General features: G+C 32.2%; 2 protein-coding genes across 5 annotated transcripts; both read right to left on the minus strand.

Moving 5' to 3' along the window:
* Nucleotides 1–1,003: 1,003 nt before the first annotated feature.
* Nucleotides 1,004–4,995, minus strand: LOC107915155 (phospholipase A1 PLIP1, chloroplastic). Its single transcript, XM_016844306.2, has 5 exons — nucleotides 4,421–4,995; nucleotides 3,990–4,253; nucleotides 3,271–3,330; nucleotides 2,749–3,168; nucleotides 1,004–1,583 (listed from the first exon to the last, which is right to left on the minus strand). The coding sequence occupies exons 1-5, from the start codon at nucleotides 4,796–4,798 to the stop codon at nucleotides 1,254–1,256; spliced, it is 1,452 nt and encodes a 483-aa protein (XP_016699795.2). The 5' UTR covers nucleotides 4,799–4,995; the 3' UTR covers nucleotides 1,004–1,253.
* A 7,674-nt stretch (nucleotides 4,996–12,669) lies between these two features.
* On the minus strand, nucleotides 12,670–13,807 carry LOC121207596 (uncharacterized). 4 transcript variants are annotated; one of them, XM_041077934.1, is made up of 4 exons: nucleotides 13,616–13,807; nucleotides 13,227–13,338; nucleotides 12,932–13,027; nucleotides 12,670–12,828 (listed from the first exon to the last, which is right to left on the minus strand). In XM_041077934.1, exons 1-4 carry the CDS (start codon nucleotides 13,693–13,695, stop codon nucleotides 12,772–12,774), a joined length of 345 nt encoding a protein of 114 aa, XP_040933868.1. In that variant the 5' UTR covers nucleotides 13,696–13,807; the 3' UTR covers nucleotides 12,670–12,771. The 4 variants fall into 4 exon arrangements, with proteins under 4 accessions (XP_040933868.1, XP_040933869.1, XP_040933867.1 ...); XM_041077935.1 differs by having other exon boundaries at nucleotides 13,236–13,338; nucleotides 13,616–13,797; XM_041077933.1 differs by having other exon boundaries at nucleotides 12,670–13,027; nucleotides 13,236–13,338.
* Nucleotides 13,808–22,839: the final 9,032 nt, after the last annotated feature.

Here is a 22,839-nt window from a genome sequence, read left to right on the forward strand (position 1 = left end):
TGGACCGGATCTGTTGATCGGATCAAGACTCTGCAAGGGTACTTGTCCGAAAAAAGCCATTAGATTGGTTGAACCCAAGAATTGGTACGGATCGATTGAACCAAAATTTTTATTTTTAATATTTTTAATAATTTTTATAATTAAACAAGACGAACCGATCAAACCATCAAATAGTGGCTTGACTGATTTGACCATTGGTCTAGTTTTGAAAACCTTAGTTAGAATATTCATGCTGACACATGCTAATATTTGTAACCAATGCATAATGAAATTTTGGTTTGACAGTATCTAACTATACAAAAAAATGATTTATATCATACAATACTTAGCAAACAAATTTCAAATTTTAAGATTCAAACTATTGCACTATACTTAAAAAATTAGAGATAAAAATTTGAAAAATTAATTTATCAATAAAAGGAGAGGGTCGTACAATTATCGCTTTATTTGTGAAAGATGGAGAACATTTTCTTCAACATGAAATGACCCTAACGATTTAACAACTATTCCCATTATCCAGCAGATGGTCTGATGTCATGTGTTAATTATGATTTTAAGGGTTTAAATGACTTTTTTTATAAATTTTATAATTTGTTAGATATTTTTATATTATTTATAAGTTTTTATAAGTCATTATAAAATTTTAAATATGTTTTACTAATTTTATAAAATTTTATAATTTATTATAAATTTTAATATTTTTAATTTGTTATAAATTTTATGAGAAAAATATAAGATTGAACCTGATTTGTCACGTGTCACCATTTAATCGGTTCATCAAATGATTTTAATGGTCAATGTGATCAAAAATGAAAACCATTAATAAAAGAGCTTGATTAATTTTTTAATTAACGATAAAAATTCAATTGAATGCAAATTTAGTGTAAAGGTTAAATTGTTTTTTTTTCTTAAAGGCATTTTGTACCTATAAGCTTTTTTATATAAAAGTTATAAAAATCAATACTCCAACATTAGGGGATATGAACTTAAGATATCATTGTCTACAAAACTTTAACTTTCTCATTTCAATTAAAGTTTAATTTATTTTCTACATAAAAATTTTTAAATATTTACTTATATAAAAAATAAAATATAACCGGATGAAAATAAAGTAAACATTTATATATTAATACCAACTCTAGCTAGTATACAAACCCCTATAAGATTCGTCTTTAATATCATAAAACCTAATTTGTTGGTTTTGGATTTCTTTCATGCTGCCATGAATGCGGAGATGGTGACACAAGCAATGGCTATAACAAGCTTTTCTTTTCTCTTAGCTTTGGGACAATCGTGGCCGTTATATGGAGCCTTAAAACCCCATTAATGGCTTTTAAATAGCTGCTAGAGTCATGATTCAATGATACAGTTCCATCATCTCCATAGGCTTTTGGATCAAATAGAGTTTGAAGTGGGTGAGGAGAATTAAGGAAGCCATTGATGGCAGCATTGGAAGTGTCTTTATATCCGGTGGTGTCTAAAGCATAAAAAGCAGTCCCAGGAGGAAGCAATGGATGCCCAGGTGATGATTTTGCATTTGGTTGGAGAATCAACAGATTTCCTAGCGGAGAGTACATAAATTTCTGCATCAAATTAAATAAAAATAAATTGTCTTTATAACAACTAGGTTATAACAATCAAGTTTTTAGTAGAACTAATTTTTTATGTTTTATTTTAACAATTTATAACAGTTTTTCACTTGTTAAAGCAACAAACATAATTATAAAATTCATTCTTCTCTATAATAGCATATTATCTAAAATTTTAACTAAAATTATAGCTATTTCATATAAGTGTATTAATTATAATTTATTAAATAAAAATGATCTTAATTAAAATGTTATTTCAATAAAATATTTAAATGTCACATAAAAAAATCTATTAATCATATTTTCTTAAATGAAATAATCTTCAATGATTGGAATAAATATATAAATTCAATAAATTATTAAGTTTGCTAATTAAATATTCTACATCATAAACTTATAAATTGATTACTTGAATTTAACAACTTATTGTAAATAAATTAATTTAATTTGATAACTTAGCCTAATTAATTTGAATTTATTAGATTTATGAACTTCATAATTAATTATGTGAAAGAATGTAAACTAAAATATGCATAAAAGTAATAAACATGCACTTGTTATATGTCTTTTAATTTTGTTGATTTGATTCTCATTTTCTTTCTTTTTTGAGCATATTCTCATTTTCTTCATTAGATGAAAATTTACGATATGAGTTTCATGGTAAATTTACAATAATGATCGATCTATAACAGACAAATAGAATCACTCTATTTAAACCAACATTTGAAGTCACTAAATTTGAATATTAAATATGAATATAATTTGTATTTATTAATTTTTAAATACAATCTACCACACCTCAGCATGAAATGTTTACTAAACTGTCTTTCTCTAATTTTATAACTATTAATTAGGATTGCTTATTTTTTACAATACTTAATTTAATAACTATCAAGAAAGAAATATCTATAAGAAACTCAAATTGTATTAGTTGCCAAGTATATTTTCATTAATTGAATAAAAGAGTATTATATTATAACTACCAGAATTTGGATAACTCCATTCTCCTTTTCAATTATAAGAAAGCTTTGAGTTTCACAACTGTAAAATTATGTACGAATTTTTTTCTAAATATTCAGACTAGTTAATTATTGTAATGATTGATTTTAACCAAAACTGTTTACGATGTTGTTGGGAAAAAAAATGTATTTATACTTACATTTTCATTTAGACAAGTGTGTGAATGTAAGGAACGCTTGAAAAGCTTGAGAACTGAGATATGAAAACCAGGAATATTGCTGGAGAAGCCTCTAGGGACAATGTCTCGATGCATTATGACATTGTAAATCTGGGCATCATCCAACTTCAATTCATCAAGTAACTTTCGGCCTCCACATAACACAAATGGTGACCCAAAGGTCACAACGGGCTCAACCATCGAACATCTCACCACATTCCTGATTAACAGCATCAAGCTAACGAGTACAGCAATGCTTCCGCCTAGCGAATGACCGGTGAATTGAAACCTAGCTTGCTCACCATGTGTTTGTAAAAAGTCCACAACGTGTGGGATCACTTTTTCATATGTAACCTTTGCGGCTTCATACATTCCTCTGTGAACAAACACGTCTAGTTTCCCCTGCAAGGAAGAAATAGATTGAAAATGATTTAAATTTTGTTGGGGGGCTAAGTGATTAAGTTCTCATTCAATGTTGTGTGATGAGATTAGAGTAATGTTTACCTCAAATTTAGTTGGATGAAAGAAGAGGACTCGCCACCAAGATGTCAAGGAGTCTGGGCCCTGCAAGTTTTAGGTATCATGGTAGTTACTATGTCTTTGTTTACCCATTGATATATAACAATAGATACTAAAATATATATTTGATATTTTTAATTAAATATTCATATTTTTAAATTAAAAAATTCAAATATAAAAAAGAAAAAAAACAGGTTATTGTTAAATTGCTTATCGATGACTTTGTATTTATGCTAAAAATTAAAATAAAAAAATTTCATGACTTCTCCAATCATGTCTTGATGTGTTTTACTTTTAATTATATCTGATTTTATTTTTATGTATTTTAATGTGATTTTATTGTTAGAGAAAGTTAGAAGTATATGTTTTATAAAGAGTTAAAAGCGGTACATACAAATCACACATCAAATAAAATTATTGATGAGACTCGAATATGATGTTTCTTAGAGTATTATAATAAAATGTTTTCATCTATTCAATATGTATTTCATGTTGTCAAATATTTGGTTAATTTTCATATACCTCTTAATCATAAAATGCATATTCATATGAAGTAGGACTTAAATACCAATCATAATGTAATATTCACTGTAATTGACTGTTATAACATTTGTTACATCTGAATAATGATGCGTCAATGAATACCATTTAAATTGTTGAGAGTTTTTTCCGACTAAGATAAATAGAAGGGTAAAGGGAAATACCTGAATCACAAAAATCCTAGTATGCCTGATTGGATCATCGCAAATAATCCATTCGAACGGAGATGAATGAAATGATTGATGGGCGGCCATTGATAATAATTGGTCCTTCGGTGAGCGGATTCGATGGTGCTTTCGCTCAAAACCCATGGCTTTCTCTGAACCAAATTCCTCAAGCTTTGCTTTAGTGCTTGATGTTGCCTCTGTTTTAGTTTCTAAAGAGGACGCTATCAAGTATAGGCCATAGTACCTTCTCAAATAAATACCCTGAAAAGTTTGAGATTTCCATACTTCGCTTACTTGACAAGCCTATCATGTTTGAATTTCTAGAGTATGTGAGCCTAAAAGATTAAAATTTAGGAATCCATGTAACAAGTTTAGTGAACACCCAAATAATATTGTGAAATATAATTTCAAAAGAAGAAAAAGCACACCTCGATTTTTAGAATCACATAAGCTATGTTACACAAGAAGGCAAGTTTAGACAAAAACTTCATCTCAGAAATGGGTACTTGGAACAGTAATTTTGAGAAGGATTCAGGATCATATTTCGCTTCACTTCCATCTCTACCATCATCTTTAAACGTCATCAGCATTGCAGTCAATTGTGATAAATATTGACGGCGAAAAGAACCGACATTCCAAAATATCGTCTTGCAATCTCTGTTTAATCCCTTGCTATTGGTAGAGAAACGGGAGCTCTTTTTGGAATAAGAACAATGTACACTTGCTGAGCTCCATGAATCTTTTGTCGAGCTTGCTAGCAGGGAAAGAGGTCTGGGTATTGTTATAAAAGCCATGGTTTGAACCATATTCCTGCAATACAAATTGTTGCAGAATTATATATTGATAATAAAGGGGCTATCCTTTATGATATAGCCTAAAAAAAAAGTAAAAAAACATCATATCTAATGTAAAATATCAGGTTTTAGGATTAGAACATAAATGATATTGATACAAACAAGGAACATTGTAAGAATCGAAAGAGAAAATTATGTTGAAGTACGGATCGAGTTTATGTTGGTAATAACGAGTTATGGATAAATGCAAAATTATATAGCTATATGGTCACTAGTAGAAAACAAACCTCCAACCAATGTTTCTAAAACCTTCTAGCACCTTTCATCTCTTCTCCATCTTCTTGTTGCAATTTGCCATTAATATTCATGGGGTAGCTACAGACTTGCTATTAAGCAAGCCAAATTTACTTAGCAGGTCCCTGGCATATCTCCTTTATGAAATAAAATTTCTATAGTATCTTGTTGGACTTCAAGGCCAAGGAAATAATGCAATAAACCTATGTCCGAATTCATGATTTGATTCATCATTTGAGTCCTAAACTCATCTTCAAGAGAGCTAGATGAGATAGTGTAAATGATATCATTAACATTAAGGCAAACAATGATGAAATCATTTGTACTTTCTATTTTCACATGCAAGGTGGGCTTATTCACACTTCTCATGTACCTTTTTTTTATAAAAATACCCATTGGTCTTATTATACATTGCTCGAGAGGGGCCTGCTTTGATCCATACAACACTTTCTTTTTTTAGCTTGTACACATTTATTTCGTTGCCTTTATTGATGAAATCTTCTGATTGTGCTACATAGACCTCTTCTTATAATTCTCCATTGAAAAAGGCCAACTTGACACCAAATTGATAAACATGCCATTATAACTGTATAGCAAATGCAAGAGCAAGCCTCAAGGTTTCAAATCGAGCTACTAGAATAAAGTTTCCTTTGAAATCAACACCATATTGTTGCATATAACCTTTTTCCAAGACAAGTTTGTGCTTTTATATGCTTCCATTTGCAACAAATATGATTTTAAACACCCACTTCAAGCTAATTGCTTTACCTTTTGGTAAATCAACTATCTCTCAAGTGTTGAAAAAGGAAACGTGAAAGAGACAATTACAATATGCATCAAAGTTGTTCTATTATTGATGAACACTGAATTGATAAAAAACAAAGCATAAATGCCTATATTTATAGGCTTACAAAGAAACTACCTTAACACAAAAATAGCTAACAACTTATTCAATTAAACTGAAAATAAAATCTGGAACTAACAAAGATTCTACCAAAGTACTTGGTCAACTAAACAACCCACTACTTTGAATTAAACCTCAACACTCTCCCTTAATTCAAAGTTGCAGACACCAAGTAGACTTCTAAAATAGCTGAACTTCAAGTGATCACCCCTGAACCTAGAGTGAAAATATTTGCTAATACACTTCTTCTATCATCTAAAGAACTTGCCCAATCAATATCTGTGAACCCACACAGTCTAAAATTTGAAGTTTTTGAGTACCAAATGCCATACTCCAAAGTTCTAGCAATGTACCGCAAGACCCGTTTTGCTGCTCCATAAATGTACCTTTCACATAAATCAAGAGAGCCAATTTTTGGTAGTCCAAGAATCATATCTTTTTCATTTAGCAATTTCAGGCCTTTAATGTCCATACCTCAAATGCCATAGCTTCGAGTCATCCTTTGCACTTGTAGCAAGAACAAAGTTCTCCATATGTTTGAAACATCTAACGGAAACATCTTGTTTGGAGTCAGGTGGACATAGACTTGTTTGCCTGACTTTTTGTTTTTGATGATACATGCATCATCATCAAATATGACAAAATATCTACCAGTCATTAGTTGTCCAACCCTCAATAAATTGTATCCTAAATCAGGAACAAATTGAATATTGTCTAAAATTTTTCCTTCTCCACAGCTAGTAAAAAATTTCACCGTGCATTTTCCTTCAACTTGCATCTCCCTTTTGTTCCTAAGCTGCACCTTTATCTTTTGTGACTCGTCAAGCACCCTGAACAAGGATTTGGTGCCTGTCATATGATTCGAACAGCCTCTATCCACAAACCACAAATCACTTGGCTTATGGTTAGCATCAATACAAGCCATAAAAAGCTTGTTTTCCTCATCACTTTCTGCTGCAAAGTTAATTTTTTTATCCTTATACCAACAATCAGTTTTTATATGCCCATATCTGTTGCAATGATAACATTTTATGCCATATTTTATGTTACCTTGCTCATTGTATTGCTTCTGTCCATCATTCCTTCCTCTGCCTCTGCCTCTACCATAACCACAACCACAACAACCACGAAATCCTCCTCTTCCTCAATCATTGTTTGTTGAATGGTCATTGTTGCCTTGATTTGTGAATGTCTCCTTAACTTGAAATGCCTGCTCTTTGCTCTTTTCTGCTGTTTTGTTGATTCTTGCCTCATGAGATTGAAGAGACCCTATCAGTTCGTCAACTGAGAGAACTGACAGATCTTTGGATTCTTTTATAACAGCCACAACATGATCAAATTTTATCATCAAGCTTCGCAAAACTTTCGCTACAATTATCTCATCTGAAATTTGTTCGCCGTAAAAGCGCAATTGGTAGACTATTGCTCTTGTTTGTGACAAAAAATCAACAATTGATTCACCATTCTTCATCATCAAGGTTTCAAAATCACGACGTAGTGATTGTAATTTCACCACTGTAACCTTTGAATCACTTTGATACTCTTTCTACAAAATTGACCATGCTTCATTCGATGTGGTTGCTACAGCAAATTGTGAGAAAATAGAGTCATGAATCGCTTGTTGAATAATGAACAATGCCTTAGCATCGTTTTTCTTAGTCTCTTTCAATCTCTTTTCTTCTTCTTCATCAGGTTCAAATACGTCAGCGAACTCGTACTCGACCAAGTCCCATAGCTCTTGTGATCTGAGCAATGCATTCACTTTGATATTCCACCATTCATATTTCTCACCATTGAAATTGGGTATGAGTGGTTGAAAGGAAGAAAAACCAGCTGATGCCATTGCAAGAACACACACTCTCTTCTTTTTTGTTTCTCAAAGACCCAAAAAAGGTGTTTCTCTCAAATACCCAGTGGACCCAAACCTAACTTTCACTCAATTGCCTAAAAGATCGAACCTTGCTCTAATTCCAAATTTGTTGAAGAAAGAAACGTGAAAGATACAATTATAATATGCATCAAAGTTGTCCTATTATTGATGAACACTGAATTGATAAAAACAAAGCATAAATGCCTATATTTATAGGCTTACAAAGAAACTACGTTAACACAAAAATAGCTAACAACTTATTCAATTAAACTAAAAATAAAATCTGGAACTAACAAAGATTCTACCAAGATACTTGGCCAACTAAACAACCTACTACTTTGAATTAATCCTCAACATCAAGTTTCATTCTTCTCGATAGCTTTCATCTCACTATATTGCTATCTGCTATTTTTCTTCTTCAGCTTCTTTTTCATAATGTATAGGATTTGAATTAGCAAAAGAAAATTGACAACATGCATAAATTCCATAAGCATATTTGGGATTTGGCTTTCTAGCCCTCACTGATCTTCTTTGTGGGATTGGCTTAGTTGAAAACTCTTAAAGAGTTGTAGATGAAGAGTTTTTGCTTGGTGTTGTTGAACTTGTTGTCTTTGTTGGTAAGGATTTGACTCTTGTCTTTTGTCTTGAGAGATTTCAAAAGGCATGTGAATCTATTGTTTTTCCTGTCCTTCACCCTAATCCCAACTGACGTTTTTATCAAATACTACATCCTTTTAATAAATAAACTTGCCAGTAAGACGGTTGTACAACCTATATGCTTTTGATTGAGTACAATAACTAATATTTAAAATTTATTAAAAATTAAAAAATATAAAATAAAAATTGTGGAAAATATAAAATTTTATAAAAATAATAAAAAAATTATAAAATGCATCAAAAAGACACTTTATGTAACACCCCCAACCTGTATCCCTAGCCGGAACCGAGTTATGAAGCATTACCGAAGTTAACAGATCAAACAAACAGAATTTTCAAACATTTCATATCATCAAAACAAGTCATCAAAGCATCATTTTAATCCAAATTATAAACATACCAAATCCAAATCAATTTGTCTAGTTCATGAGCACTTAAACATAGAATTAAATTCACATGCACCTATCTAGATTTAGTTCAATTTACCATGTCATAATATGGCTTCAAAAATAAACACATATTTATATGTATAAAACCAACCAAAATTAAACTTATAACTTCATTTACAATCAAACCACAAAATGATTAATATTTAGACACCCTAGGTACATGCCGACACAAAGGATAAACATCACCACATTTGAGTTCGAGATTGTTGTTGGATGCTGAATTGGCGATCAAAACTTAGTACCTAATCTGCGCACTGAAAACAAAACCATATGCTGACTAAAACTCAGTGGTATTTCTATAATCCGAATATTTAAAAAAAGAAATTAACAAATATACAATTAAAATATAAATATTACAATAACTTATCATATTTTATTTGTTTCACAAATATCTCAATTTTCATACTTGCTATATAAAATAACTCTTCACATTTCTTTATACAATTTCATTATCCATTCCATAATCATTTCATGAGTATATCACTCATATATTCCATATATTTGATAATATATTTCACATTCTATCTTCAATTCACTATTTCACTTCCATTTCTCATATCATATCATTTCAATATCAATTATAATACTTTATTATTCATTTACCCCCATTAACACGACTCAAACTCGGATGGATACACGGATCCAACCAAAATACACCAGTTTGGCACCCAATGCCTCATCGGATAATTCGAAGTACTAAATTGACACTCAATGTCTCATCAGCTAAACCGAAGTAAATTGGCACCCAGTGCATCATTGAATTAATTCGAAGTAGTAAATTGACACTCAGTGTCTCATCGACTCGAAGTCGAAGAAATCCCTGAACTCTTCCAATCCTATGGCATGTCATCTATATCCGACTCAGCCCGATATAGTTAATAGGTTTAATTTACATTTCAGATATAATCAATATCCAATACTAATTTTTCATATATAATCACATAATTACACATATTCATTTCAATTCAAAAATCAATCCATTCAATATATATATCTTATCAAACTATCAACTACACACCTCAACACTTACCATATACATTAAATAAAATTTTCAACAATTAATAACTAGATTCGGATTATAGAAATACAAACTAGGAATTCCGAGCTATTTGATGTCGACTTTATCTTTCCCCTTTTTAATCGAGGATTCCAGTACGACATTAGATAAAGAATTAAAACAATTAAAATTCATCAATATAACACAATTCAATTTCATATTGAATATTTCAATTTTTACTCAATATTTGCCTAATTTCCAATTTAGTCCCTAAACCAAGACTAACTTTTATTCATACCTTTAATTCTTTATTTTCATGCAAATTCCACTTTGGACTAAATTCAACTCGCTATTTTCACATAATTCCCTAAATTTTGAAATTTTCATAATTTAGTCCCTATTACTCAAAATTACAATTTATTCTATAATTCAATTCTTTTTCATTTCTAACTTGAAAATTTATCAATTTAATCCCTAATACTCAAATTATTCAACATAAACAACATTTAAAAACTTAATAATTTCTAAAATTTTGACATGGGTCGGGTAGTATTTAATACCGAGATTTTAAAAACATAAAAATTACAAGAAAAAAGGGACTAAGGGTGAGTTTGGATAGGCGGTGCATTTACCTGCGGTTAGTGTAAAAACAGCAGTGGCGGTGAGATTAGATACTGTAGCGGTACTGTAGCGTGAGACAAAAAGTAAGCTAAACGCACTGCACCGCACCGCATCGTCCACCCAAACCCACCCTAAATTGACTAACCAATTGAGCTTTGAACAATTGAAACCCTTACATTTTCTTTCTCCTTTTGTATCTTTTTCCCATCTTTTTCGTTTCACTTTCTATTTTCTTTTTCTTTCATTTATTTGTTTTATGATACATTATTATATTATTATTTTGTTTTATTATAATATAATATAATATAATATAATAAATATACTTAATACTTAAGTAAATATTATAATATATATTAACTTAAAGTTTTATAATGATTTCACAAAAAAAAAAATTCTACCTTATGCCGCTTGATAAAGAAACAATGGCATAATTAATTTTATAGTCTTTTTAGTTTTTCTTTAATCTATAATTCAACTTTCATCCTTTATGCAATTTAGTCCTTATACCTAATTACTCTTAGTTTATGCAAATTCACCTAACCAAAACCTAATTAACTACACAACTAGCTTCATAAATATTTCTAATTTACAGGAATAGAGTCTCGAGAATGCACTTTTTTTAATTTGGTTCTTTTTAATTAATTAACTATCGAAATGTTAAAATTTCTTAACAAAACTTTAATACCACCTTAATAAAACTCATAAATATTTATAAAAATATTTACGGCTCGGTTTATAAAAACAAAGTCTCGATACCTCATATTCTAAAACCACTTGAACTCAATAAATCACTTATATAACATAAATTATCAAATCAAAAACTTTTTTTTAAATCACATTTGACTCGTAAATATTAAATAATAATATTTACAAATTTACTCGTCGGGTTTGGTGGCCTCGAAACCACTGTTTCCAACACCACTATTTCCAACACTACTGAAAAACAGATTGTTACACTTTAACAATTAACTTAAACGTTGACCGTTAAAGTTAACGGCCCCCAATTTCTTTTTAGTTAAAGTCATCACGTGTCGCAATACAGCATGACATGTGGCAAAAAATAATAAAAAATAAAAATTAATAAAAGTTATAGAAAAATTATAAAATATTTCTTTTGGTACAAAAATTTTTATAATTTTTTTTACGAATTTTATATTTCTTTACATTTTTTTAATTTTCTGAGGACTTTGTAAAATTTTATAATTTTTTTATGTTTCTATATATTTTACGATTTTTATAAAAAAGTCTAATTTTTAAAAAAATTAAATAATTTTATATTTTATTTAATATTTAATAACTTTTATAACTTTTATAACTTTTATAACTTTTATTTTTTATCTTTTTTTGCCACATGTCTCACAATGGTTGTGACACGTGGTGGCTTTAATTAAAAAAAATTGAGAGTAGTTAACTTTAACGATCAACTTTTAAAGTTAAAGATTAAATGACCTTTTTTATATATTTTGGTCGTTCAAGTATTCAATTGAATGCAAAAAAAGAAGAGTAAGGGATTAACTGGTTTTCTTTTTTAAAAAAGTTTGGGGGCCTTTTTAATACATTTTAAAAGTTCAAGTACCTAATTGAATACAAAAAAGAAAAAAGAGCAGTGCTTATATATATATATATTTAAAAAAGTTTGAGGGCCTTTTTTTATGTATTTTGAACGTTCAAATACCCAATTGAGTGAAAAAGAAAAACAAGAATTTAATTATTTTTTTAAAAAAGTTTGAGGGCTTAAACCTTAAATGAAATATTTTGTTAAAGTTGAAAATTACACTTTGTAATAATGATAAAATACAATTTAATTATCATTTAATTTATTCAGAATTGAGAGTATTCCAATCATATAACATTCAACATTTTGGTATTTTTATTCAAACTTTAATCCCTTTGAGATATGAATAACAAACACAATTAGCACGACTTGAATCTAATCTATACTTGGAATGATGAATATCTTTGACCATCAAACCATCACGTATGATTCAAGTTTTTTTAATATTTTAATTATCAATAATTAATACATTTTAATTATATTTGATCATTTAAATAATATTATTTTACATCACTTAAAAAATATTATCCAATGAATTAAAAAGATAAAGAGATAAATCCATTCCACATTAAAAATTAGTATATATGTAAATTACTGTATAACCCGCTGTATTGCCAATCTCATCCAACATGAATTGATCAAGTAACTTTCGGCCTCAACATAGCCGAAATGACGAGTCCAACATTCACAACCAGCTGCACCATATTATGATCAGCCAACAATTCTAGTTATCAGCCCAAAGTCCAACAATGCTTCCACCAAGAAAATGCCCAGAGATTTGAAGGTTAGATTGCTCACCATGTGTTTGTAAAAAGTCCTCAACATTTGACATAACTTTTTCATGTATATCCTGTGCAGTTTCACAAATTTGTGAACAAACAAGACTAGTTTTCCCTGCAAGAAAGTAATGGATTGAGCATGGTTTAATTTCTTTGTGTAGGGCCCAATTTTAGCCTGGGCCCAAGACCCACAAACAAAAAACATAAATAAAGGTTTTTTTTACAGTCCAAATTACAGGCCCAGTTATTTTAATCCAAATCTAAAGCCCAAAATAAAACTTAAACCTAAACCCTTCAACAAAAAAACCCCTAACCCCCAATACTTGCAACAGCCGCCGCTCCACCAACGACCTCCGCGTCCCACTCCACTTGGGGCTCCAAGGCCACACTACTCGCGGCACGTCAGAGGCGTGCTCGCCCACGTACCTACAAACATGTAGAAAAACAATTGTAAAAAGGCTATAAAAGCCTCATGAAAATCCATTTGAAGGGACTTTTTTTTTACTTTTATCTTTTCCAGAGAAATCGGTTACAGATTGTATACAAATTTCAAGCAAAAATCAGTAGAAAGCAACCAAAGAATATTTTTAAAGGTGATTATTTACTACATCTTTATTTTATTTCTTTTTTTTTTCATTTTTTTCCCTTCCCATTCAAATCCACAACACAAACTAAAGGATAGGAGAGAAGGAGAGGGACTCACCGCGCATCGTGCTCGCACTGTCTGAGAGCCCTGCTTCGCTGGTCGCAGGCGACTTTTAGGGCGGTTGAAGGCCTAGGCATAGGCCTTTCGGCGAAGAGCAGAGAGAAGAGTAAGGGGATTTCAAAACTTTAAAGGTTTTTTTTAAAATCAAAGTTAAAATGTTTTTAAGCAAAAAGTATTTTAAAACAGGTTTTAATATTTGGAGTAATAAGACAAAAACAGCATTTGGGGGAGGGGGGTAAGAGTCAGTACGCGTTTTGACTGGACCCACACGCATTTTACCTTTAAATGAGTAATTTGCGCAATCAGTCTCCCTCTTTCACGCTAGCGCTCAATCGAGCCATGTTTTTTTTTTAAATTCTTTTAAATTGTCCCTGTAATCTGCACGCTATTTCAATTTGGCCCTCCCCTTAGCGCAGTATTTTGAGATTTGGGGAATTTTCGGTTTTAGTCCTCGAACATTTGTGCGCATTTGATTTCGGCCCAAAATTCTATTTTAATGATTTGTTTTGTTCATAAATTATCCCTTGGATTTTGTTTTTCTCTCAATTAAGTTTTAGTTATTTATTTTTTTTAGAATAAACATGTTGTTTTAATATATTATTTTGGAACTATTTTGATTTCACATTTTATTTATTTATTTTATTTTCATGTGCATACTTGTCTATCTGAAACACCTTCCTACATTATTATTACTACTATATATATTATTTATATTAAGTTTTTTCATGTATATATATTACTTTGTATATCATTAACTTTTAATCTTTTATGCATATTATTTATTTTTAATTTCATTTACGTGTTACACATATTATCTATTTTAATTTTTAATTTTTGATACAGTTCAAACTTTCATTTAAACTATTTACTTTATAATATTTATTTTAAAATTTATTTCTACATTACTATTTAATATATTATTTCTTTTATTTTTTATTTATCTTTAAATTCTTATATCTATTACATGTTTTAAAATTTTCGTATAGTTTGTATAGTAATATTTCCAAATTCTCTTTTTCCCATATTTTATTTTATTTTAAAACTTGTCATATTTCATTTGTGTGATTTATTTGAAATTTCTTTTAAAATTGGTTTCTTATTCATTAGCCATTGGTTATAAATGGTGGTATTTTTATAATATACGATGTGCTGCTATTACATGTATTCTAAGTTGTTCCTTTGCATTTCCTTATTATTTTAGATTATTCATGAAATGTTATTACTACGTGTTTTATTCCTTATGTTATCGAATTATCCCTTTTTAATAAAAATATATTTCATTTATTCATTACATTTTATTCGAAATTTTAAACAAGGCAATACTCGGTACTTGGGAGCTTTGAGGAAATTGTGCCCTAACTTATTAAGTTCCGATTTTCCTCGTCGAATCTAAGTAATCGAGTACCCTTCCTTAAATCAAAACAAATAAGTTTCAAATAAAAGCTTATTCTTGTGAATTCAAGATATTGTGTCCTAACTTATTGGATATGACACTTTATTTTCTCGATGTAAGGATTTCTAAAAAATAAATGCAATATTTTGTATTTGAAAATTTGAAAGATTGTACTCTAACTTACTGAGTTCCGGTTTTTCATTTGACCCAAATAACCGAATATCATTTTTTTCATTTAAGTGCATGACTTTTGAAAATTAAAAGACAAGCTTATTTTCGAGGGTTTACAAGCTTATTTTCGAGGGTTTAAATGTTGTATCCTAACTTACTAGGTGTGACATTTTATTTCTTCGAGATAAGAGGGTCTTAGCATTCCATTTAATTTATTCAAGTGTTCTTTTTAAAAAAAAAATAAAAGGATCGTATTCTAAAATCTTTTCAAACATTCAACGTTAAAACATTAACTAATCAATTCGGTACCAATTTTGGGCGTTACGAGGGTACTAACCTTCCTCGTGTGTAACCGACTCCTGAACCTTTATTCTCAAATTTCGTAGATTAAAATCATCGTTTTAATAAATTAAAATGTTTTATTAAAATGATCAAACTCAAGGTGATCTGATCACACCTCGAAAAAGATCGGTGGCGACTCTATTTTTATTTTTAAGTCGACTCCCGTTATTCAAATTTAAAATGGTTTCGACACTTTGTTTGACTAAGGATTTGATTGTTTAAAAGAAGAGGATTCGCCATCAAAGAATTTGGGTGTTGAGTTTTTTAAAGGCTTAATTCACGATTTTATTTTGGTATTAATTTTTTTTTTCACTTAAGCACCTAAATCATGCCATATGTTTTTATTTATATTATTTCAATACAATATTTTCTTAAAATTATTTTTTTAACATATTATAATTAAATTATTTTTTTATAAATCCAACTTCATCTTTCTCCAATTGTTAGGATTTTCAAACCCATTTGAACCAAAAATGGTATGTTGGTTTTCATTGCTCAGTGACCTTCATGGCATGAACCTGTCGCAGATGTCAGCATCGACTGGAATATTGGTGTTATGAGTTAAAATATTTACTGTTCATCTTTCTTTAATTGCTATTAGGGTAGTTTTGTTTTCCTTAATTGTTATGATGTAAACGCGCCGTTTAGAGAAGGGATTCAGAAGTTAAACGGTAAGTATTGGGTAGAAGTAAAATACACCGTTTTGGGAAAGAATAGTAGATAACTAATGCCAGCTGTAATGGGTTACTTGTCCTCTATATTCTGACGAAAAGAGGGAGCAAATTAGTTATGAAATGAAAAACAGAATTCTTCTTTCTTTCTCCTCTCAATTTCTCTAGATTTTCTCTTTTCTCTCTGTCAACATTCTCTATCTTTTCTTGGTTCATCACAAAGGTATCAGAGACAGTACGTTCCTCATGGCTAATGATGGCGTCACCACCAGACTTCAAAAGGAGATGAGTCAACTTCAACAAGAGCTCTCCCAGTTGCGTACCGACATGGATGCCAAACTAGACACACGCCTCAAGGAGTTTCAAGAAAGATTTAAGGGCGATATGCGTTCTGAGTTGTACTCTGTGCTTGAGCAATTTCTCGGTCAACCACAGCATGAGAGTCCTAGTAGTACCCTTCAGCGTAAAGGGAAGGGAATCCTTGGTGAATCTCTTCCTAGTTTTCCACCTCGTGATTCTCTTCTACTGTCTCCTAATGAAAATCTCGATCCAGTTGGCCACTTTGCACGTTGTTCCTCCTTGGAGACCAGGGTTCAGAAGTTTCGATATGATTGCCCTCGGTTTAACGGTACTAACTTTCGGGGTTGGTGGTCTAAACTAGAACAGTTTTTTGAAGCTGAAGATATCGAGGACCATACCAAAGTCCGTCTGATTATGCTTCATTTGGAGGGTAAAGCCTTAGATTGGCATCATTTATTTGCACAACGGTACGGAGGGTTGCATCAATTAACGTGGGAACTTTATGCTCGGGGAATACAAGCAAGATTCAGCTCCAATATTTATCAGGATCCCATAGAGGAACTCGTTTCTCTTAAACACCAAAGCACCATGGACCAGTTCCATGATCGTTTTGTAAGTATTCTCAACCAAATACATCTTCCAGAACGTCATGCTTTGAGTATTTTCATTAGCAACTTACAACCTGAGGTCAGCCAATATCTTAAGCTATTTAAGCCCCAAAATCTTGTTGATGGATACTTGGTAGCTAAACAGGTTGAAAGCATTTTGAAAGGGACTTCTAAGAAGCACACTACATGGAATGAAGGGTTTGTATACTATGTTTCCTAGCTCTAACAACAAGGGTACTGGATTTGGCCATTCCAATATTTCAGGGTCGAAACCTCTTAGCTCTAATGTTAACACACCTGCTATAGGAGGAACAGTTGTTAATCATTCTTCTAAACTTCCTATTAAATCCTTGTCCCAATCAGACATGGACGATTGGAAGAAACGAAGTCTGTATTTTTTGTGCTCTTCTAAGTACACATCAGGCCATCGATGTACCAAGGCACAGCTCTACCAACTCGTGATTGATCCCATGATCACTTCTGCTGACATGTTACCGAGTCCAACAACTGAGGAGTTTCAGGACTGTTCGGACCAACTGGAGACGGACGGATGCCATTTCCCCTTTCCCAGTCCTTTCATTACATGCATTGCAATGCACTCAAGGATCCCACGCTATGAGACTGGCAGCCTACATTGCTCAACTGGAGGTGATTTTGTTAGTAGATACAGGGAGTACTCACAATTTTATTGATGCTCGATTAGCTAAGAAATTGAAGCTTCCAATAGTTGCTGCAGATCGCCTACAGGTGCTCACTGCTAGTGGTGACAAATTGTTTACTCAAGGATTGTGTCATTCAGTTAACTGGACAATTCAAGACTTCCAATTCAGCACAAATTTTTTGCTTCTACCGATCAAAGGTTGTGACTTAGTACTTGGGACTCAATGGCTGCTTTCTTTAGGACCTGTTGTTTGGGATTTTAGCCATCTGACCATGCAATTTAACTACCAGAATCAATGATGTGTGCTCAATGGAATACAACCTAGACATCTTCAACTGGTCTCGGGTGCTCAATTTTCTAAGAATTTTAGTTTGCTACACACTGGTCCCTATCCTATGCTATTGTCCGTTTCGACCCAATTGGCATTACCATTACCACCCTCCAACTCAAGTTCTGCATTAACCAGACTCCTGCGGGATTTTGATGAAGTTTTTCAACCTCCTAAGAGTCTTCCCCCTCATAGACCATAAGACCATCGAATTCCCCTACATGATGAAACTAAGGTGGTTCGTGTTTGACCCTATCGGTACCCTGCTATACAAAAGACTGAAGTTGAGAAGTTAATCCACGAAATGTTACAGGCTAGTGTGATACGGGACAGTATTAGTCCCTTTGCATCTCTCATTATTATGGTCAAGAAGAAAGATGGGAGTTGGCGACTGTGTGTTGATTATAGGCAACTTAATCAACTCACAATCAAGGATAAGTTTCCGATTCCAGTCATTGAAGAGCTCTTGGACGAATTGGGAAGTGCCACTGTTTTCTCCAAATTGGACCTTCGCTCTGGTTATCATCAAGTCCGTATGTGTGAACAAGACATTCATAATACCGCTTTTCGAACCCATGAAGGACACTATGAGTTCCTCGTCATGCCGTTTAGTCTCACCAATGCACCCTCAAGTTTTCAAGCCTTAATGAACTAAGTATTCAAACCATTTCTCTGGAAATTTGTTTTGGTTTTCTTTGACGACATCCTCGTCTATTCCAAGGATTGGCCTGAGCATTTGCATCATTTAAGAACGGTCCTTCAACTCTTACAACTTCATCAGTTGTTTGCAAAAAAATCCAAATGTAATTTTGGTACAAACCAAATTGAATATTTGGGGCATCTCATAGCAGCTGGTTCTATCAGTATGGATCAGTCTAAAGTTGAGGGGTTCTTAATTGGATAGCCCCACAATCTGTGAAGGATTTAAGAGGGTTTCTTGGTCTTTCGGGTTACTACAGACATTTTATCAAAGGTTATGGGATTATAGTTACCCCCTTTACGGCTCTCCTTAGGAAAGAGGTGCCTTGGAAATGGACGGACCTGACTCAATCTGCCTTTCAAACTCTTAAAGAAGCTATTTGTAGCGTGCCAATTCTAGCTCTTCCGGATTTCACCGAACAGTTTTGCGTCGAAACTGATGCATGCGGTCAGGGCATTGGGGTAGTTCTACAGCAAAAAGGGAAACCGATAGCTTATTTTAGCAAGGCTCTCGGTGTTACTCACTAAGCTTTATCTATCTACGATAAGGAGATGTTGGCTGTTATTATGGCCGTTAAAAAATGGCACCCTTATTTGGTTGGTCGTCATTTCTTGATCCGAACCGATCATCAAAGTCTAAAATTTTTGACTAACAATCAAGCAATCACACCTTATCAGCAAAAATGGGTGACCAAAATGCTCAGGTATGATTTTTCTATTGCTTACGAAAAGGGAATTCACAACACGGTAGCAGACGCCCTGTCACGTCGGCCTCACATGAAAGAAGGACAGTTGTTTCAATGTACTGGTCAATCGTCTCTTACTTGGTCTGACATTTGGCCCCATATATTTGAGTCTTATGCTCACGATTCTGGGCTCCAACTACTCTGTCAAGCGCTACAATCTCAATCACAAAATCATCCTAAATATTCTAGGGATGGTTTACTTCTTCATAGAAAAGGGAAAATTGTAATCGGTAGCAATATAACCCTTCAAAGACAACTATTTGACATGTTTCATAGTGGTGCCATAGGGGGACATTCGGGAATGCAAGCCACTCGTCAAAGGTTGTCCAGCATGGTCTATTGGAAGGGCCTTTCTAAGGATGTCCGACGTTGGACAAGAGAGTGCATAGTTTGCCAGACCTGTAAAGGTGATAATTTCGCTTACCCTGGATTGTTACAGTCGTTACCAATTCCTAATAAAGCTTGGGCTGCCATCAGTATGGACTTTGTGGAGGGGCTCCCTAATTCCCGAGGAAAAACCACTATCCTGGTAGTGGTGGACCGCATGACCAAGTACGACCACTTCATAGCTTTGAGTCACCCTTTTCAGCAGGTTTAGTAGCGACTGAATATTTCCAGCAGATATACAAACTCCATGGGGTCCCTGAATCTATAGTATCAGATCGGGACAAGGTTTTCTTGAGCCACTTTTGGCAAGAGCTGTTCAAAAACCTTGGTACGCAGTTGCATTTATCCACAGCTTACCACCCGCAAACGGATGGCCAAACGGAAGCGTTGAACAAATGTCTTGAAGGGTACTTGCGATGTATGTCGGGGGAGAAACCTTCAGAGTGGGCCACTTGGTTACCTTCCGCTGAATGGTGGTACAACACTAATTATCATACGGCCATCCATATAACGCCATATGAAGCCCTGTATGAGCAAGAGCTGCCCATCCATTTACCTTACCTGGCAGGATTGTCTAGAGTAGCTGCTATTGAAAAATGCCTTCAGTATAAGGAAATTGTTAATGACTTATTGCGGTTTCATTTGAAAAGAACACAGGAGCGAGTAAAGCAGATAGCTGATCGTAAGCACTCTGATAGGGAGTTTACAGTTGGGGACTTAGTCTATGTGAAGCTTCAACCTTATCGACAACATTCGTTGAAGAAATTTCGGAATCAAAAGCTTTATTTTGGGCCTTTTCCAGTCAAGTCCTGCATAGGTAAGGTTGCTTATAAGCTAACACTCCCTTCCACTACCAGAATACATCCAACTTTTCATGTATCCCAGCTCAAGAAGCATGTAGGCACAGCTACCATCTCAGTTCAATTACCAGTTACCCATCCGGATGGTTCTCTAATCAAAGAACCAATTCGCGTGTTGGATCGACGTTGGTCAAGAAGGGTAATACAGCTGCTACTGAAGTTTTAGTAGAATGGGCAGATACTTTTCCAGAAGATTCTACATGGGAAGATTGGAATGATCTTATTCGTCATTTTCCATAATTTGATTCTTGAGGACAATGATCTACTGCAAAGGGAGGTTAACTGTTATGAGTTAAAATATTTACTGTTCATCTTTAAAATATTTACTGTTCATCTTTCTTTAATTGTTATGATGTAAATGCACCGTTTAGAGGAGGGATTCAGAAATTAAACGGTGAGTATTGGGTAGAAGTAAAATACACCGTTTTGGGAAAGAATAGCAGAAAACTAATGCCAGCTGTAATGGGTTACTTATCCTCTATATTCTGACGAAAAGAGGGAGCAAATCAGTTATGAAATGAAAAATAGAATTCTTCTATCTTTCTCCTTTCAATTTCTCTAGATTCTCTCTTTTCTCTCTGTCAACATTCTTTATCTTTTCTTGGTTCATCACAATTGAAATCGTCGAGTTCTTGTATTAAGCTTCCTAACAAACCGACAAACATGGTAGTTGAGAGGTAAAATCAGGAGATTTTGCCTGAGCAAACCCACTTTTGTTGAAGTCGTCAGATATAGTCCAAAGAACAAGAGAGGTTTTTGCTTTTTGGGTCGTTGAAATTAAGGGATTTGGTGATAAAAAGAGTTAAGTCTTTTTTTTTTTTAATAAGAATATTAGAAACCCAAAAATCTTGAAACCTTTTTTAAATGATAAGAATCTTGAAACACAAATCTTTTTTATGATAAAGAATCTTGATTCTTAAACCTACAAATTATCCATTTTTTAAAAAATTGTTTGAGATAAAATATCTAATTATATATATAGATGAAGATGAAGAATTATCCAGAACTACCCATAATTTGAAGAAGATGAAGAATTTGATTTTTTATATATTTAATTATTATATATATAAATTTAAAGTTTAAATATAATTTTTGTTATAAAAGGTAACTCACGAAGAAGGACTCTTATTAGATTCATCCAAAGGTTGGTTCTCTAAAAAGTTATTCTTGGGTTTCGTTTTTATGGATAAATGGAGAATGGATTAGGGAGAGGCAGAAGGGGGAGAACGTGGGAAGGGAAAATTTAAAAAAAAAATCATTTTCATTTGATTAATAAAATTTAATTTTAGAAAATGTATTTTTTATGTTAAAATGGATTTAATCAAAATTATTTAATGAAAATATACAAGCCTTTGATGTGGCATTGTGTGATTGGCTCAATGTTTTTTCTTTCAATTTAGATTTAGACTAAAAATTTTAACGTTTTGATATTTATTGGTTTTTAAAAAAAATAGATATTAAGGTGAGAAAAATTACATATTTTAAACGTCAAATTGTGAATTAATTTTTTTTTAAATTAAAAAAATAAGGTAAATTACACTTAAGGTCACAATCTATTAATAAGTTTACGTTTTGGTTATTTAACTTCAAAAAATTATAAAATAGCCACAGAATTATTTAAAAGTTTTCATTTAAGTTATTAGTCTGTTAAAACGATTGTTGTATAATTTTCTCTGTTTACGCCACCTGCACCAATCAAAAGTTCACATTTTCCTTCCTTCTACAGTTTAGTGTTTTTTTTATGAAACAACTTTGAATCACGAATCTGCAAATCAAAATCCAAACAGCTTTCTTCTCCAATCTCCAATATTGATCATTAGATCAACTTGGATCTAAAGTATGTTCTTCTACTTATTATTAGGTATTGATCTACTGCACTGATTATCGAATAGTCGCTTAGAACGTAATCTAATAGATTTTTTTAAAAAAAAAAACTTAACAACCCAATGACTTAAATAAAAATGTTTGACTAGTTCAATAACTTAAATGAAAACTTTTAAATAGTTAAGTCATTGTTTTATAACTTTTAAAATTGGATGATCAAAATGTAGAAAA

Source organism: Gossypium hirsutum, chromosome A10, assembly GCF_007990345.1.
Source record: "Gossypium hirsutum isolate 1008001.06 chromosome A10, Gossypium_hirsutum_v2.1, whole genome shotgun sequence".
Classification (NCBI taxonomy): domain Eukaryota; kingdom Viridiplantae; phylum Streptophyta; class Magnoliopsida; order Malvales; family Malvaceae; genus Gossypium; species Gossypium hirsutum.

Bases quoted from the DNA above. Each gene is read 5' to 3' on its own strand.
- LOC107915155 (XM_016844306.2), bottom strand. From the start codon at position 4,798: ATGGTTCAAACCATGGCTTTTATAACAATACCCAGACCTCTTTCCCTG. The intron at 3,169-3,270 runs GTAAACATTACT...TCTTCCTTGCAG, and splicing joins TTCATCCAACTAAATTTGAG to GGGAAACTAGACGTGTTTGT. The intron at 1,584-2,748 runs GTAAGTATAAAT...AATTTGATGCAG, and splicing joins ACACTTGTCTAAATGAAAAT to AAATTTATGTACTCTCCGCT.
- LOC121207596 (XM_041077932.1), bottom strand. From the start codon at position 13,695: ATGCCTAGGCCTTCAACCGCCCTAAAAGTCGCCTGCGACCAGCGAAGC. The intron at 13,339-13,615 runs GTGAGTCCCTCT...ACATGTTTGTAG, and splicing joins CAGTGCGAGCACGATGCGCG to GTACGTGGGCGAGCACGCCT. The intron at 13,028-13,226 runs GTTAGGGGTTTT...ACTTTCTTGCAG, and splicing joins GGCTGTTGCAAGTATTGGGG to GGAAAACTAGTCTTGTTTGT.